The sequence below is a fragment of the Apteryx rowi genome, unplaced genomic scaffold (assembly GCF_003343035.1).
Source record: "Apteryx rowi isolate R43461 unplaced genomic scaffold, aptRow1 scaffold_278, whole genome shotgun sequence".
NCBI classification, from domain to species: Eukaryota; Metazoa; Chordata; class Aves; order Apterygiformes; family Apterygidae; genus Apteryx; species Apteryx rowi.
The window spans coordinates 846,969-866,001 of record NW_020449174.1 but is presented as its reverse complement, the minus strand read 5'-3'; the positions used below and the strand labels follow the sequence as shown (position 1 = coordinate 866,001).

At 41.2% G+C, this 19,033-nt stretch overlaps 2 protein-coding genes across 9 annotated transcripts in view; one reads left to right on the top strand and one right to left on the bottom strand.

Moving 5' to 3' along the window:
• The window catches only part of SIK2 (salt inducible kinase 2), a 61,501-nt gene extending 45,329 nt beyond the window's left edge, over positions 1 to 16,172 (top strand). For both annotated transcript variants that reach the window (XM_026068658.1, XM_026068657.1), the window contains 8 exons: positions 1,238 to 1,390; positions 3,971 to 4,135; positions 7,045 to 7,273; positions 7,988 to 8,272; positions 8,442 to 8,605; positions 9,605 to 9,718; positions 10,400 to 10,491; positions 12,153 to 16,172. In XM_026068658.1, coding sequence (XP_025924443.1) covers positions 1,238 to 1,390; positions 3,971 to 4,135; positions 7,045 to 7,273; positions 7,988 to 8,272; positions 8,442 to 8,605; positions 9,605 to 9,718; positions 10,400 to 10,491; positions 12,153 to 12,750 — 1,800 coding nt within the window. In that variant the 3' untranslated portion in view covers positions 12,751 to 16,172. The remainder of the gene's footprint in view (positions 1 to 1,237; positions 1,391 to 3,970; positions 4,136 to 7,044; positions 7,274 to 7,987; positions 8,273 to 8,441; positions 8,606 to 9,604; positions 9,719 to 10,399; positions 10,492 to 12,152) is intronic.
• ALG9 (ALG9, alpha-1,2-mannosyltransferase) overlaps positions 1 to 19,033 on the bottom strand; it is a 97,631-nt gene that overhangs the window by 12,562 nt on the left and 66,036 nt on the right. For 3 of the 7 annotated variants that reach the window (XM_026068662.1, XM_026068664.1, XM_026068663.1), the window contains exons 16-17: positions 17,957 to 18,035; positions 14,901 to 15,005 (exon numbers count right to left, since the gene is read on the bottom strand). The exons of 1 other annotated variant lie outside the window; for it this stretch is intronic. The gene's annotated coding sequence lies outside the window, so the exon portion shown is untranslated. Of the gene's footprint in view, positions 1 to 14,320; positions 15,006 to 17,956; positions 18,036 to 19,033 lie in introns of those variants that run through there. 3 more of the 7 variants (XM_026068660.1, XM_026068661.1, XM_026068665.1) reach the window with 1 other exon arrangement.

Below are 19,033 nucleotides of genomic sequence, written 5' to 3'. Positions count from 1 at the left end.
ATCTCTAGCAGGGGGAAGGTGTCTGTGTTATGCAAACAGCAGGCAAGCATTGTGCAATGTTCCCACAGAGAGCTTCACCAGTGTGCCTTATTCCTTGCTGGAYGCACCCAGCTATTCCAGTCTAAGGCATCCCTTGCCCTTCAGAGTAAAACATGTGTCCATTGAAAAGGCAGCACTGTGAGGGAAATGATACTCCTCTGCGTCAAGAATCCAAATTAGAAGCCATGGGAAAGAATAATGTGTTATGGTCATATATCCCAGGGCCCACAGGACACGATTATTGGTCTTTTACTGTAATTAACTATTCGCTTTCATTTAAACCAGCACACATTTCAAAATATTTGATGTTTCAATTGCATTAGACTAGAGGGCACATAAAAATATAGTGTGCACTACTTAAAAAATGGTAGCCCTATAGTACTTTCTGTCAGGATGCTGATACTTGCTGCTGCTTACAAATGGTCATTTCTAGGGATTTGTTTGCTAGCTAAGTTGATTCTTAAGCAGAGAATTAAAATCAAGGAGCCATGTTGGCTTCCACACTATTAGATTCCCTGGGTGGGGATGGATAAATCATTACTTGTCAAATGGAGAGAGAGGAAGGGAAGCAGAAGGGAAAGTAAATTCACTTTGAGCTTCTGAGAGGGTGGAATATGAAGTTCAAAAAGGAACATAAAAGCAGTAAGCAATTGACTGTCTCCCTCCAATCCCAAATCATACTTCTTACCAAATGTAAATGCTAAAAGACTCCCTATGGAGTTAACACAATCATTTCCTTTAGAATGGTCGCTATTTTTAGCCATTGTGGAGGCTGCAGTTTGAATACTTCCTGCCAGAAAAGGCTAGTGTCTCTGCTTTACAGGGGCTCAGTTCCCCATTGCTTCTAGTGATTTGGAATGGCCTATCTATTCAGGAAGTCCTGGAGCTCGGTCCCTTCTACAGGTTCAAATCTTTGAGGGCTCAGAATAGCACCTGAATGTTAGCTACACGTGCTGCTGCAGCCTGGAACATAGCAAGCTCCTGCCACTTACAGGGGCCCCTAAACTAAGGCTGGTGCCTTCTTTGCCTGGCACTTCTGGTATGAAACTTTCTGACTTCACGATGACATGAAGGTCCGATTGCCTCTTAAAAATTTGTTTTTCTTCTAAAAGGCAATTCTTTTGTCTTCCTAATTTCGTAGTATATAAAAGGTGCACACCTTTGGCTACACTCGATCTCTTGTGCTTCTCTCTTTCAGTCTCTGCAGAACAAGAGTTATAACCACTTTGCTGCGATCTATTACTTATTGGTGGAGAGGCTCAAATCACATCGGAGTAGCTTCCCTGTGGAGCAGAGACTTGATGCGCGTCAGCGTCGGCCAAGCACCATTGCTGAGCAGACAGTAGCCAAGGTAACATCTCATTCCTAGCAGAGGTGGGCTTAGGACTGCACAAGACATTTTTCTCTTCTGGAATGGTGTGTCTAGATAGGTTCACTTAGAATCTATTGGTATTTTCTGATTTCTGTAGTCTGTTGACTTCTAGCATCGTTTTGGAAAGACTCGCATTTGTCTTCTGTCAGAACGATCTGATGACAAATCAGTTGTCTAGCACGCATCCTACCACGGCTGCTGGCATACTGGCCCCTTCTCCCCCCACCCTCCACCCCAAAATGGTGTTTGTTATTGGAGGGGACTGGGTAAGCTTTAAATAAGGAAAGGAAGTTGACTGCATTCTGAAGCCCCAAATGCAAACAATGGCTTTGGCCTTAATGGGTAGCTGGGTGGTTCAGCCTTAACTCCTGGTTTGTTTCCTCTCTACTTTTTGTTTCATGCTTAGCATTCCTGGTCTGTCTTTTTGGGAGGTGTTAATCTGAAAATACAGTTAAAGAAAAAATGGTGCTCCTGGGCTTCTAGGTGGAACACTTCCATTTTTGAGAAATTGTAACCTTTTGCTGGGAAGTCATTGGGTAAACTGTTGGAGAAATGTAAGTTTTCTGGCTTGGAGACTGTGCAACGCTTGGAATGTTTTAAATGTGATCAACAAAGAAGCTGTTGAATTTATGGGGAGCTGTGCTAGCATGGGGGCTAAACACATGCAGGCTTTACTCAGTGTTATTGAACATATGCACTCTAAAGGGATCTGCTGAAAATAAAATTACTTTCTCCTCTGCTGTTCTCCAGCTATGCCTTCTCTCTCTCTTGAAATGAAGCATGGCAAAGAACAGTAAAGGGATACCAAAGAGAAAACATTAGGATTGATCTGTCAGGTTAATATGCCCATTCATTATGATATCTAAGTACCAGATATTCATATCATTGCCATGAGATTCTTGGTGGCTCAAGACTTTGTTTCTAAATAATGTCATCTCTGCTAAGGCTGGTACCACTTTTTCCTCCTGTGACCCAGCAAGAATCTGATTTCACAGGAGGTTTCACAGCACAGCTGGAAAGCCTCTGTAGACCAGACATAGACCACACAGCCAATGTGACAACTAACTAATTGATTTAAGTCTTAAAGAGGTCACGTGTATTTTATCAAGAGTAATTTAGGGTGCTCCCTAGACCTGGTGCCAGCCTGTCCATTGCGGAAGACTGTCCACTTAGTAATTATACTGACTGATAGAGGCTCTAAGGCTATTCTGTTTCTTCCCTGGTGACTTCTTTCACAAAAAAAAGTCATATACAGTTTATCATGTCTTATTCCAATAATTCTCAGATTTTTTACATGTTCCTCTGTTTCATTAAGATATGCAGACATTGTACAGCTTTTGATTTCTATTAATGCATAACTGGAAACATGAAAGACTTGACCTCTTCAAAAGACTTGGCCTAAGACGACTCAGACTATAATGGTCTCAAGCAAATACTCGCTCAAGTTCACAGCCTTTTAGGTACCGTGTTGCTGCGGTATATAACAAGTGTTCAAATGCTGTCAGAATTCTTTTGTTTCTCTGCTTCCAGGAGAAAACAAAACCACGCTGCTGCATTTTTGCCCGAGGCAGCAAGACATTACTTGGTTTTGGATTCTGTTGAAATGAAAGCCAAACTGCACCAGCTATAAACATAAGTCCAGGAACAATATGGCTGACAAAGATTAAAATCAGTGATTTTTTTCAGATAGTAATTGTAGTGAGAGAAAGAGACAGTATTCCAAAGCAGATCGTTGACTATAGAAGATGTATCGTAAGCAGGTGGAGACAGATGAGCAAGGAGGAAGAGAAAAACCTCACAGAAGATGGTTCTTTCATGAACTAAATTCAACTTTCGTGTACTTTCTAGCCACATTACCTGCTTTTGGCTCAGGACTGTACCCTCTTGAGTAACAAGATAATTCATTTTCACACATGGTGGCACCACAGTCTCCTGTATAACGCTGCTTGTTTTCTTTGGGACAGACAAGTTGTGTGGATCCTGCACTTCAGGAAAAGAATGGTTTTCACATGATTGTTAATCTTAATTTCCTAGTTTTGCCATGGTTGCCTTCACCGAGGCACACCTTTCTCTTCAGTAGTGCTCTCTATTGAAATATCTTACCTCAGAGCTAGCCTGCTCTATTCTTTCTCGTGGTTTGTTCTACAGGAGTCAGTGCATGTTAGAAAAATCATGTAAACCAGCCCTATGCCTCAATTGTAATATTAAGGGTTTTGTACTCCGGGTAGAAAGGAACTGTAGCAGGTCAAAAGTGGGAGGGCACTGCAGGGTCCCACTTTCTTTGCCTCTCTTTACTGTTAGTAAGTGCTCAACTTCAATAAGTAGTTAGGAAGACTTAATAAGACATCTCTTTTCTTTTTCTTTTTTTTTTATTATTTTTAAGTCTAAAGACTAAGAATGCAATGCATTAAGAATGAGGAAAAAAATCTTAGACTGCTCCTGCTGTGGAGACGGATTGGGTATTGTTTATTTTTAATTTGTGAGTCTGTATGTTGTTTTATTGTTCCTTATTTTATACCTAAACCTGTTTAGTTTTTTGAGTTCTTTAATCTCTTTTAGGCCCAAGCTGTGGTGCCCTCAGTGAACTTGCGTTCACAAAATGCAAGACTGCTCCGGTCTCCAGGCCTGCCCCCAGCTTCAGGTGCCGAAGCCTTTTCATTCCCTCCATCCAACTGCCAGGCAGAGACAGCATTTATGGAAGAGGAAAGAGTTGAGACACCAAAGGTACAGCTTAAAATTGGCCTACTGTTTTGTTGAATTTCAGTAAGACTAAAAATGATTGTTGCCCTTTAAGTTACTGCCTAGCAAAAGCACTGCTAGTGTAGAACGTGTAGCTTTTCAGTAATTAACAGGAGATCAGTTCCTTTGCTGCCGGGTTGGGTTAGTACATCATCCTAGCACGAAGCACTAGGGAGTTGGGGCCACTAAAGTAATGTCACTTCACAGACCTCAGTGGTTCATGCCTCATGTGTCTAGACACTTGTAGGTAGCTGAGCTGGAAAATCCGAATGCTTCTCTCTGTTTTCAGTAGCCTTTTCTTCTAAGGCCCAATATTCTCATCCTGTTCCCAAGCACTTCCTCTTAAGCATCTGTTGTCTGCAAAATTCTGACCTACTGCAAGCTCTGGTTCCTGGGTAACCTCTCAGGATAGATGGCAACTCAGATGCAAAGACCTCTAGTATAAACATGTGATCTGAACATTTCTTGTACTAGCTGGACAAAACACAGTGTACCTATTTCCCCAAATTTAAGTGTTCTTTGAACRTGAGACTTTTAGGTATTCCATATTCCCTTTTCTGCCTTTTCTCTCTTGCACATAACTTTTGACAGCTGTGTCTTTTTTCTGATTGCTAATCTGCCTCTTATGGTTCTTTGCTTACATTCCAATCATTCCACACTGTCATTTGTAAAAGAAAATCAACCTACTGAAGGTTTTTTTCTCCTTCTTCTCAAATATATTTTTAAAAAGCCTGAAGACTACTCCTCATGTATAGCTTCTGCTACCAAACATTAATATATATACACCCATAGTGTCTTTACATCTTTTCATGTATGCTGCTTTTAATCCTTAAAAACTGTTGATGGGATTCATCTCTAAATTCCCAAGCATGCTGTTTGTGCTGAAATATAGAGTAACCTACTCAGCTAGGTACTCATCCAAAATTTCAGACAAACGAGAACAAGAAAGTATAATGAATCCTTAACCATAAGCTTCCATTGCCACCTAAAGCTATTAAAATACCATACACTTAAAGTGCTTATCTCCACCAATTTCATAGTAAGTCAGCTAAAAGAATGACATTTTTATTAATTTTTAGTTGAATGGTAAATAGCCTGTAGGACCTCCAGGCTATCAAAAAAAATTAGAACTGCAGCATCTCAAATGGGATGTAGCTTATCTCAGCTAGGCCGTTTCTGTAACTAGGAATGCCTGTCAGATCTTCTCTGGAGACCATGTAAAATTGCAGTCCCATCTAATGAGTTTTGTTTCCTGTAATCAGGTGAAGACTTTGTGTAGGCTTCCCACACCTCCACAGTTAACAGACTTAACTCAACTCAACTAATAGGATGTGACGGCTCCACAGCCTTACAAATGTATGGTTACAGTTTAACTCTGAAGGGAGCTACAGCCTGATACCTTTTGCCATCCAACTTTGAGGTCTGTGACAACACTTTGCAGGATAGCAAGCAGTAAGTCAAATACATGGGAGCTGGCAGTATGGATTTATCCACGCAGGAGCTTTTGTGAGGAAGGGGAAATTGTTTAAAGAACTGCATCAATGAAGCAAATTATTCACATAAAATCTTTGTTATTCTCTCTCATATCACACCGTTATGACTTTAATTTTAGCATGTTATATTTTGCCTGCTGCCAGCCAGGGGTTTGATTTCATGCTTGCCATTCTGAAGGTTTTATACCTCATTTATTGGTTAGTTACTGACACTAAGAGTGTGGCCCCATTTCCATCATTGTTTTAAGTAACTCCTGCGTGGTCCCTTACAACTGGAAAGCAAAAAGCAGTTAAGAGAAATTTGGAACTTAACATTACAAATTTTATTTTGCATTCCCCCCACCCCCCACCCCCTTCGAGTTTTTTGCTTTTCTAGGTGCAGTTCAGGTGAGTAAATGAACAAATGGTGACTGCTGTGAGGCATCAAATCACAATTGCCCTGGGAATATTTCAGTAGCTAAGTATTATAGAAGGTGCCTGCAAAAGACTTCCAAGTTCTAATCCATGTGCTACAGTAAACTGTAGAGAGCTGCCTGCCCATGTGAATACTGGCTCTCTACATCACCTACACCATCCCCAACCTCTCCTACTACTGTATGACATGCAGACTATGGTCCACCAAAATCATTTAGTTGCATATGGAGAAGACGTAGAAGGATTCAGGACAAACTGATTGGTAGTATAAAGACTGAATGAAGATAAATATAGACTCCTAGGAATATTTAGGTTGGAAAGGCACCTCTAGCATTCACATAGTGCAGCCTCCTGCCAAAAGCAGGGCTAACTTCAAAGCTGGATGCGGTTGCTCAGAGCCTTACTGAGTTGAGCTGTGAAAGTCTGCAAGGATGGGGATTGCACAGCCTCTCTAGGCTAGCAGATGAGCAGTATAAATCAAGTGGATTTGCTGGAAAGGGTGCATTTTTTGTGCTGTTGTTAAACACATCTCTGCAGCTCTGTAAGAACACTGCAGAATTAAAGATGACAAGATTATTTTTTCATATTGCTTATTTGAGTGTGATAAACAAACATGGTAAGTATAGTAAAGGGAAACAGTCACAAATATAAATATTTATAGCATGTACAATATTACTAAGCTGGCAAAGGTTTTTAACGACTTTCCAAAAAAACTCTGGAGAACACAATACTGTGGAAATAAGAGTATTCAGATTTAGGGACTTGAGTACTAAAAGAATGTCAGTGGTGATTTCACCCAGAGGGATTTGTTTGTCATCTACAGTTCTTAAGAAGCCGTACTTAACTCAGTAGATCATTGGGAAGTTCACACATTTGAAGAATCCAGGTTGCCTTCAGCCTGTACAACAGGCAGAGATTTCTTACACTCCAGGGAAGTGCTGTGTGCCAGTAACTAAAAGCTGTCTGTCTTCTCCTTGTGGCATTTAGGTAAATGGCTGCCTGCTAGATCCTGTACCTCCTGTGGTGATTAGGAAAGGATGCCAGTCACTGCCTACCAGCATGATGGAAACTTCGATTGATGAAGGAATAGAGACAGAAGGCGAGTCAGAAGATGACCCTGCACAGGCATTTGCAGCCCTCCAAGCAACTCGCTGTGGGAAGAGACGTCACACTCTGGCAGAAGTTACCAACCAGCTGGTGATGGTGCCAGGCACAGGTACAGAAGTTAGCAGAGGCATCTCAGAGCCCAGTTCCTGCTTTCAGCACTCACTTAAGGAGGAAAAATACTAGACTTTAAATGTGAGGACTAGCACAAGAAAGAGCTTCTTGTTTCTATTTCTTGGCATTTGCTATAAAGGCCAACCCCCCCGCTCCCCCAACCCTGCTGTACAGACAGTATAAACTAAAGCAGCAAATTCACAGCTGGCTACAGTCTTGTACAACACCAACTAATCCAATAGCAACATGTGAAGTCTGGCAAGGTGGCCTATTCTTATTGGCATAATTAAGTGCTCCCAAATACTTTGTCCCCTAAAGAGGTGCTGGGGGAGGAGGGCAAGGGGAAACACAAACCTCTAGATTCTGCTATTCCAGAACTATCAAGATGACCAACCCTTTTGGCTTAGGCTACAGACCTATCAGTGTCCTCCACAAAAAGCACTGAATGCTCTCCAAACAAGCCAGTGAACATTATTTGCATAGTGTCTTACCCTTGATATAGTGTAAAAACCAGTAGCTAATCCCCATTCCAGCACTGCAAGTGTTAAATTACAATTACTTTGTTTTTGAAACTTGCTTTTTGTTTCATTTCCTCCAAAATAATCACTGGAGACACTGTTGGCAGGAATAGTTTAAGCCTGTGGCACTTCCTTTGCTTTGCTAAATTACTGCTGCATTTTCCTTTTATTCTGGCTTTTGTTTTTTGTCAAAGGAAAAGTCTACTCATTGGATGAAAATTCATCTCTGGGCAGCATTGATTCAGAGTATGAGATGGGATCCCTTCAGAGAGATATTAACTTCCTGGAAGACACCCCTTCCTTGAAAGAAATAGTGCTAACTAACCAACCAGCACCCAGAATGACACCACCTTTCATAGGCCTGAGACCTGCCAATCCAGCCATGCAGGCCCTCACCTCCCAAAAACGAGAGACCCACAACCGTTCTCCTGTCAGTTTCCGAGAGGGGCGTAGAGCTTCTGACACATCCCTCACACAAGGTAATTATAACYGCTGTCATGACACATTATACCTAGACACGGTACTAAATGTACTTTATTCACAGAACAGTCAAGGTGGGGCTGTGACTCAGCTGATCTCAGATTGCTGTGCTAACCAGAGATGAATTAGCTGATTTTCTGACAAGAGTTTTACTTGACTCTTCTCCAGGAATTGTAGCATTTAGACAGCACCTTCAGAATCTGGCACGAACCAAAGGAATCCTGGAGCTGAACAAAGTCCAGTTGCTGTATGAACAGATGGGATCAGAAGAAGAGCCTGGCTTGACATCAGCTGCCACCCAGTTGCAGGACCTCGTTAACAGTCCCCCTCAGGTACTTAAACCAGAAATAAACAAGCTCTGTCTTTGAGGAACTAATGCTTTGGGCCAGATAAGGAGAGGATAAGGGGTGCAGGAGCTGAGAAAAGCTAATTTACAGATAAAACTCCCTTCTCTCCCATTCTGTCTCCTGCAGAAGAGAGAATGGGCATTTCCAACGTTAGCCTTTACCATCGTTATAGTGTCAGTGAGATGGCCTAATTATCTTTCTGAATCCAGGATTTTATGCCTACTTTTAGTCTGAAGGATATTTTAGATTCCACAAAGCCTAACTAACATCTTTCAGTGGTGGAGCTGGTCTGGTCTAACTGTCATATAGCAAGAAGTGCAAAAGTGGCGTGATAATACAACAGTTAGCTATTTAGCCTTTCACTGCATTAATCAAACTTCTACCAATTCCCTAGCTCTTGTTTGAAATGGAACAGGTCATGGGAAACATGAATAGTTAGTTTCTCTTAGAGTTTAGGAATAAAGCGGCTAAGAAATAAGCAGGCAGTGGAAGCATCTGATGTTCCAGATGAAGCCTGCTGTCCTTAAAGCTCCAGCTCCCTTACTTTCTAACTACTGGAAAACTTCAGTGCTGACAGCCACAAAGTTGTGACAACAATTTGCTCCCTTCCTGTGTCAGCATTCTCCTACCTGATAGAGATGCCTACTCTGTGCGTATCCTCTTGGCCACTACTGAAAGATTTTTGCCTTCAGTTTTGAGGCTGTGACAGGGAGGCTGCACTAAAGCACATTCAGAGTTTGGCCAGTCAGAAATATATTCCCTGCCTCATTTCAGTTAGAGATGTAAACCCTAGGCATTTCACAGCCCAGAGAGTTCCAAGCTTCGTAGTTTAGACTCCTAACCATGCAGTGAAAGTGGTGAGTGACACCAGAGACCCAGTCCATGTGGTAACTGTGGAACCCCTATCAGCGGAAATATGTGAAGGGTTGAAGCAGAAAAGTAAGCCTTTTCTGGGGCTGAAACTTTTTCCTCTTCTCTCTGCAGGAAGAAGCCTCTCAGCAGCAGGAGGCTACATCTGTATTCCCTAATGGTGCACATCCCCCATTGTTATCCAGACGGCAGAGCTTAGAAACACAGTACTTGCAACACAGGCTCCAGGTACCATGTCTCCCTGCCACTGAACTGAACCAGGCACTGTTACTACACAACAGACTGGCCCTTTGGATCTTGTTATGTTACCTGGTCAAAAGCTAAATTAGCAGACAACAGCTGAAATTGAAATTTTTCTTTCATCAGACGCTAACCCTGATTATGCAAAAAGCATACTATATTGCTGCTGTTTTCCTCCTCAGCCTGTTACTGTACAGGGTTATTAAAACAATTTGAAGTAAGTGCTAGTGAATACCTGTCATTTGTGTTGCACCCCATAAAGGGCACACATCAGAATCTGAGAAGCATCTGCCCTAATTCTGACCCCCTGGGGTTTACTGTTTCCCCCCCACACTTTTTTTTTTTTTTAAATCAATTTTCACATGGCCTCAGTTTAAACAAACTTTTTTCCAGCTTGCAGCTTCTCTTTCGCTTAGGAAGAAATCTTTCTATGGGCTTTGATGATACAAGCTATCATGCAGAGATATTCTTTATCTAAGAGTTAGAAACCAATAAGTGGTAGTGATTATGGTTTTGGATAGTAGCTATAATGACAGCTTCTGAAAATGGAGGTGGGCACTTAAACTGTCATAAGGGCAGACAATCATCTTTTATGGGAGTTCATTTGCTTTCTGGTCTGATGCATTAAAACCAGTACAATTTAAAACAGAACTTCTGGTTTTCTTGCAGAAACCCACCCTGCTATCAAAAGTTCAGAATACTTGCCAGCTGTACTGCAAAGAACTACCCCGGAGTTTGGAACAGCAGTTACAGGAGCACAGGTGAGAAGCTTTCAAAACAAGCAGATAAATTATTTGTTCTTACTCCCACGAGTAATGAAAGAACAGCGACAATTGTTGTCTGTTTAGGAATTCTTTGAGAGAGAAGACTTCATTTTAAAATCTCTAAGGACACAGTACTTTTAAAGGAGGGACAACAGTCCTGCCATGTGTTTACAAATTGCTGTGCCCTGAGCTCTTTATCAGCCAACACTGCCAGGGTGCATGCAGACTGCAAACGCCTGCATGCTTCACTTAGCGATAATGGGCATATAGAAGCATTGGAGGAGACTACCCTACTGCTTATAGCATTGTACTCACTCCCCCACCCTGTTTCTGTACTACGTATCGCAGTATTTATGGTAAGTCAGAACGTGGATCATGTCTTTCTCCCTGCTTGGAAGCCCCACAGTCATTTAGGTATTTCCTGTCTCATTCCCATGTCCCAATAACTTTACTGTAAAGAAAACAGTAAGTCAAGTATTTCTGATCATTAAAGGATCCATCAGTCTATAAGTGATGCTCCTCTGAAAGAATCGTGACTGCTCTAATACAGAGAATTACAAAAGGGTGCTTCAAATCTATTCACTCCCTTCAGTTATTTTTCCTTACTGTAATTTTACTTGCCAAGCTAAAAGGCTGCAAGACCAATCTCATCATTTGGTAATCATAAAACAAGCAAGTTAGCTACTAAAGGTAATTACTGTCCCTGAGTTTTGCAAAAGGATCACAATGAGAGAAAGGAAAATAACCCAGCTACATGTCAGTAGAACAGAATGATTGAGCAGAGAGGTATGGAAATACTACTTGATTTCAAGAAAGCATGCAATCTGGAATTACTTCTCAGTTTATGGCCACTCCTGGCAACTGTAGAGTTGATTAATTCTAATCAAAAACTCAGTTGACAGTATCAGATAATCAGAGAAGCTTAGTACACTTCTTAACTTCAAAAAAAAAAAAAAAAAAAAAGGTGTCTTGTAGAGAAATAAGCTACCTTAGTATGTAAGCAGGGAAACAATAGATTCCTTTTCTGAATGCTGTAGGCATGCGTCAGTAGTAGGTTTCCTATTTCTGCATGCCCTGGGAATTGGCTGGCTGGAGACCTCCTTTTTGTTGTATCGCAGGAATTTGTCAAAGGTAGCTATGTAACCCGGCATTGTGTTGTAAATTCTTCCTGTTTGTAAAATGTCAAAAACACAGATTTTCATAGAAGCTCACAAGGAGAAGTGCAGTTCAGAGAAAAGCAATATGCAAGGAGGAAGACTTTGTTCACTCCTGTTGGTAGCTAGAGATACTCAAGTCTTCAGTTTCTAGGTTATACAGAGCAGCGAATAGCAAGTTTAAAATACAAACACAGTGCATCTTGTGTGTAGTAAACAAAATTAAGCAATGCACAGGGTTAACTTAATTGCACGGGAAGAGCTCACTAGTTGATTAAAAAGGTGTTATCAAAAAGAGGCCTGCAAACTCTGCCTCTGCACATTTGCTGAAAGACAAATATGCTGGTTTGGTGCAAGTTTTAATAAGTAAACAAGGAGTCCCTGGAAATTAAAATTCTGTCCTTTCCTGCTAGAACTGCCTGAGTGACTGGCATGCAGGACTCGCGCTACTGCCTTAACACTTAAAAAAAATGAAAATAATTGCTGTTTATGTTCTTGATTCAGGCTGCATCAGAAGCGACTCTTTCTCCAGAAGCAGTCCCAGCTGCAAGCCTATTTTAACCAGATGCAAATAGCCGAGAGCTCCTACCCAAGGTCAAGTCAACTGCCGCTGTCATGCCAGGAGGAGCAGCAGCAGCAGCAACAGCAGCAGCAGCAGCAATCAACGCAGTTCAGCTTGCAGCAGCCTCTAAGCCCTGTGATGGAGCCTTCCTCAGAACAAATGCAATACGACCCCTTCCTCAGTCATTACCAGAAGGTACAGCTGGAGCCACTGCCACCCTCCCAGATCACCAGCTCATCACGGTTGTCATCGCCAATTCCGGTGCAGCAGCCACCACAGTCCTTACAATATTCCTATCAAACTTGTGAATTGCCTGTTGTCACCCCTTCTGAGCCAGACTACCCAAACCAGTGCCAGTATTCCATGGACCCAGCACAACAGAGCAGCGTAGCATTGCCTGACAGCCAGAGCAGCTCAGCATCTTGTGAGTCTCAGTCAAACTATGATGCATTAACCCTCTCAGAATTGCCTGGACTCTTTGACTGCGAAATGATGGAGACTGTAGATCCCCAGCACAGTGGCTATGTCCTGGTGAATTAAAACCGCGGGGTGGCTAATGTGAGAGTGGAAGACAAGACAAACAAAGGAGAAGCATGTGTATTTTTGTTTTTGTTCCAACCCTAACGTTCATGGTAATTTTCCAACCCTTGAATTAAACAGGGGATCTAAAAATCCACCTGACTGGAAAAAGCAGGGGATGGCTTAACATGTTTGGCCACTAGCTCCATCTTGCTGGCAGCAGGGGTGGGCTGGAGAACAGATAGTGCAGTTAGGTTCAACAAAGAACCAGTTTGCATGGAAGGAAAAAAAAAAAAAAAAAGAAAAAAAAAGAAAGAAAAATAAAAGAAGGAAAAAAGTGATTCTTAAAGGAAGGAAATGGCCCCTTCCAAAAAAAAATTGGATAGTTTGGCAGCATTCATCCAATACTAGGAGAAAGGAGAATGAGTGCATATTGCATTGTATTTCTTGGCAATAAAAGCAATAGTTTTCATTGAAATTCAGACTAGATTCGGGTCTGTGCTGATGGCAAATGTAGAACTCTTGAAACAGTAGAGTCAGGTGGATTTAAAGGAAAGTTGCACTTTGGCATCAAATTGCTGATTGTAAGCTACTGATCTTGAACTACTCCACAGTAAGTCTCAGAGATCACCAGGCATCTTGAGCAGCCTCCGGCTCCTCCTGTTAGCAAGTAAACAGTATTTCCCAAGCCTGCCAAGGAACTCTTCGTCATCCACTAAGAGAAGCATCTGGATCTTTGCAAAGTGACACACTGACCTAACCAAAAGATACCTGGAACTGACGCAGGGTACCACAGTGGTTTGTAGAGACCTCTGGGTGGGGCTCGGAATACTAAAAGGTAAAGGATTAGCTAATAGAGAGACAGAGGGTAAGGCATACCATGAGAAGGTCAAGAACTGCAGCCAATGACATCAAAAAAGTTGGTCTTTGGCATTTGAAATCAACCCTTTTTGCAGGCAGCCCTTTGTGGAGGGCTGTCTTGAAGAAGCTCTGATCACTGGAGAGGATCCATCTGTCCTTTTGTTGCTTAAAAAAAAAAAAAATGTGTTTTGAATTTACAGTATGCGTTGCTGGTGGTTTATTGAGCTTTGTATATTTGGACAATTATTTAGGGTTTTAGAACTTAAGGATAAAAACAATGAGCTTAAAAAAATCCCCTGTGAAGTGATAGTGCTGTGCCTTTTTCGGTTCCTTATCAGATTATATGCTTTTTTCTGAAGAAAGTAGACCATACCCCATTTATATCCTTGCCGCAGCCAAAGTCCCTTCAGAGCACACGTTCCACCATGTGGAACATAATGTTTAACTTTCTTAGTACTTTGATTGCTCATGTACATATAGTGTTGAAAGTATTACAGCAATATTTAGCATCAAGAACTGTTGATGTATTAACCATTTCAACAAATACTAAACTCAACAAGCACTTGTGTCTCCGGACCTTTCAGTCATGAAACGCTAGATACAGGAGGATTGTTTAGGAACCCACAGAAAGTTTAGGTGTCTGTAATTTGGGTTTTGTCTCCAGTCTTTTCTTAAATATTGTGGAGCAACATCTACCTTCCTGTAAACGAGGCCCACAGCTGGAATGTTCAGCTCTTTTCTAAGCAAACATCAAGCACAATGCAGATTCACTAAAGCACAAAGAATGATGGAGGAACAGCGCTGATCTCACATCTAGGAAACGCCACTGTTGGCTGGAAAGTTTCTCTGGTATCAATGAGCTAAGATCTTTGACACTACGAGTAAAGAGTCTGTAGCCACCAAACTTGCAGAATTTGGGTATTCAGGGGCACCTTGTCATTTTAAATTGATACACAAACATCTTAGCGTTATACATACTACAGCAAAGCACTAGGTTGAACAGGGAGCAAAAGAAAAACAAAAAAGTATTTCCGATATGTTTGTTCTTCCCTGTGTGTCAAATCACAGAATCCTACCACGCTAGAAAAAAAAATGCTCAAAGCTGCTCTCTTCCTTCACCACAAAGGTGAGTAATCAGCCAGCATTTACAGCAATAACACTGCATTTAAATGCGGAATAGTAGAAGCTTAGTCACTGCATTGTAGACAGCTTGAAGGAGGGAAGAATTTAACAACCAACAGAAGACACCTTATTTCCTGTATACTAAAATTAGAGAGTAATTAGGAGAGGTAATTCCTGTTGATACATACCCAAGCTCTGATACTGGTCCAGTTGTCCAGCTGGATTCAGTTCATGAGGGCTCAGCTTCTACCTCTGATAACACAGTGATTCTCACGGCATCAATAAAGGGAAGCCTAAAGAGGAGGCATCACATCCATGCACTTTTTATTGGATGCAAGACAAAGGTGGCTAGAAAACTTTAGTTTAAACAACTGAGATAGACAGACAGATAGATAGACAAGTTTGATTTTGGAGGGAATTCACTCAATAAAACCCTCTTCTGAAGGAGTCTATAGCTATGGAACACAGAAACCTGTATGACCCATAAGCGACTAATAAAGAGAAAGGAAACAGCTGAAAAGCACAGCAAAAGAAGGACAGCCAGGCATTTCACTACTGCAAAAGAGCAAAGGAGGCAGCGAGAAGTTCTGTCCTTTCATTCCGTCTTCCCTGCCCCTCAGCATAATAAAAGTAACACCTTTTTTGGATGTGTGAGATCAAACCTAGTGCACAAGAGAAAACTGCTAATGAAACACATCATAACACCTAAGGAGACAGGCCCAGTTCTGCAGTGGGAGCTGGGTTACTGCTGTAACTACAACCATTTCCCTCCCTATCCAATACTATGCTACCCTACATTTCAGGACTCAAAGATAAAAATAATTCCGCTCTTAATAGAGTTGCGTGATTCATTTGTCAGGATGTGCCAACTAGTGTAAGCTGATTTGAGCTTTGCAGTGCTGGTAAGGGGAAAGTTAGTTAGAGAGTTTTGGAATGTAGTTTAGACCATTCCCCTCAACCAACAACCTATTTAACATTTCATGTAATTTCCTTTAAGCCAACTAGAATAAAAGACTTCTAGTGCCACAGCAGAGTATCCATTGGGCATCTCTTTGTATTCATGCTACTTTGAAGTGGCTCTTCTGTTCAAGTCTGTTATGTCTAACATTAGAGGACTGTGTATACTACTGCTAGAGTAATTAGCTTTATTATCTTGTATTACAGGATCCTTTGAAGAGACTTTGGTGTGATGTATATGGGGTAAAAATTTCATATGGAGAAAAGTGCAATATGTGTGTGTGTGTGGGGGGGTGTACGTGTGCGCGTGCGTGTGTGTGTGTGGTACGTTAATGTATTTTTTTAAGGAGTTAGAAGGTTTAGTCTGCTTTGGGATAAATGCACTAGTTTTGTGAGCTCCAGTTTGGCAAGTTCATCTGTAGTCTTTACATGCAACTGATAATGCTGGACTATGTAAAGCAATTACAGTGTATTACTACAAAATAAAGAATATGTACATTTCATTTTTAAATACTTAGTGAGCTAAAGCAGCCTCTGCAGCTTTTCTGTTCTTAGCAACCTCTTTATTTATTACCTTAAGGTTATTATTTTATTTCTGACACACAAAGCTAAAATTCACAAAAAGAAAATGGTTATCTATCTCTACTGCAAAGGCTGTATGCTCTAGGCTGAAGTTTGTTTCATATCAATCATTTTAACACACACTGACTTTTGAAGGCAGATGTAAAGAGAGAAAGCTTTCTAAGAACTTGACAAAAAGCTGCATTTCTTTACTGCCTGCTGTCCCAAGGAATCTGTCCTGCTCTCAGGAACATGTCTCCAACACAGGCAATATCATCATTCAATGATGTATTGCCTTGACTCCAAAAGAGGAAAATAGTTCTCAAAAACCACTGTTTTGATATTGTGCCACATTAATTAGGATGGATACACTGTCCAGCAAGTGATGCAAAAGCTGTTTAATGCTGATCATATAATGCTAATCCCTAGGAACACTGTGAAGGGGACAGGGTTTAGGCACTGTCAGGGAGAAGCCATCATAATTTCTCCAGTAACATGACCACGGCATTCCAACGTCTCATCCCATGCACCCACCTACTCCCTTGAAAAGTTATAATCTGGATTCGACCAGAAAAAGCACTCACACATATGGCACTGCTTGGAATCAGAAGAATACATTCAGAAAAGGAAATGAGATTTGTTTTAGACTTCATAGTGGAACAGTTTTTCCAAGGCTCCAAAGCTCTCTGTGAAATTTCTTCAAGTTAAATTTTACATCCATCTCCTTTGACACCAAATGCAATAAAAATTGTATATACAAGAAGGGTCTTCTCACCTGTTTTTCTAACTTTGAACAATATCTTTACCTGTGAAAGTATTTCTTTGTACATCCTCCACAGTGCTTGCTTTCTGCAGCTCTGCAATCCAAAGCAGAGGAGGTTTAGGGTGGGATGGGGGAGACCTCAAAGATTTAATCAACTCCTTGTCAGGAAAAATGAAACTCTGAAATTTCTCACTAAAAGCAACAACAAAATAAAAACACTGTCCTGTGATTCTTTAAGTTAAGCTTCCTTTTTCGGTAAAGGAAAATTTTGGAAAAAACAAAACAAAAACTTTGATCATCTCCCTATGACAGCCATTCTGGATATAGTAGAAGCAATTAGTATGAACTGAGAGTAGGTTTTTAAAGTTTACTTGGTCTGGAACACACGTACTTTCCACTGATTAAATTCTTCATAAACTCGGTTAGATGGGTACAGTCTCATGCTAAGAATTTGGTTTATACCAGAGTGGTGCATACAATGGTTGTATTGACATAGATGTACAGCAATATAGTGTTTGAGATAGATAGATAGGATCATTAATCCATGAGAACACTGTAACTGTTTCTAAATTAAGAGCATTTTGGAAAGCCAATCATGCAATAGTAAATGGCATCTAGGTCCTACCGAGCTAGTTATGCTACCAGCTGCCATGAGTCTTGAGTTCTCCAGCTCACGTGCACAGGACACCCCGAGTTTCATGTAAAACAAAGAAACCAGGCGCTACATGACACGCTGCAGACTCTTCTAGAGACTGCAAAACTTGATTTCACAAGGTAGTTACAATACTTTCCACTTTCATTAGTGGAAGACTCATTCAAAATTACTAAGAGAAGACCAAAAAGCAGTAGTTGAAGTTTAGTGGAAAGAGCAGGATGAAATTTTTGCTCCATCTGAGAAATCAGGAACAGTAACAAGACTTGTGCTATCTAAAATTGTCTTACTAATTTGAAATCTGTACTCACGTTTTCTGCTGGCCCCTTTCTCTGCCCTGCCAGCAAGTTTGAAATTGGCCTGTAAAAGACATCCTGAAAAGCCCAACTCCTAGAAGAGAGCAGGACATCATAGATATTAATGACAATTAATTCTGTCAAGTACTTTCCCTAAAACCTTTTACCCTGATCTGGGTTGTAATATGCTTACACTGACTTAGCCTAAGACAATCTAGGACTTGCCTCTTAGAAAAGAGCCTTCGTTCTCTAGAGCTAAGATGGATTTTTTTCACTACTGCTGCTTGTATAGGCACCTCCTTGAAGTCCTACATCTCTGCCCTGTTAAGAGAAAAGACCAAAAATGAATGATAGGAGTTCTCTGATCATTTAGGAAGAAAGTTTAAACTTATAGCAAGAATGGGCAACTCCAGAGGAGGCTCTGTGAGAAAGTGAAGTGCCACACTCTTTGGAGGGTTCACCAAAGACCAGCAGATACTCACACAGGAGACACCGCACCACAGCTTCTACCCTGGGGCTGCAACAAGCCTGTCCTTTGCACTGCTCTCTGAACTTTCTTCTAGATTCTAGTTAGCTGCAACAGGAGTTACACAACAGGAAAGATCACTGTGTGTGTGTGCGYGCGCATGTGTAAAAAATTTGAACAATTCTTACTTCAACACCTTCAACACCTTACTTCAACACCTCTTCAATACCAACATTACTCTTGTGACCCTCAGACAAGGTTTCTTCAATGGAAATAAAACTGTGATGCTCAGAGATACTTCAAGCTCTTATAAGCAAGAATTAATGCAGAACCTGGCAAATTCACCTATCCTGCCACACTCAAATGCCTCTGTCCCTGTTGCATTTGTGCAGTGACCTCAGCTACAATTGGCCATGAACAGCTGCAGCTGAAGACAGCAGTTAGTATGACACACTGGGACACAAAACATTTGGCTACAGAACTAGTATTTTGGTTTGTAATAGAACTGACCAACTGACAGATCATCTTCCACATTCCCATGAATCAGAAGTGCCAGGAAGCCTCCAGAATACAGACCCAGACAGGCTACCAGCAATGCTCTGCCTTAACACTACACCGAGCTAGAT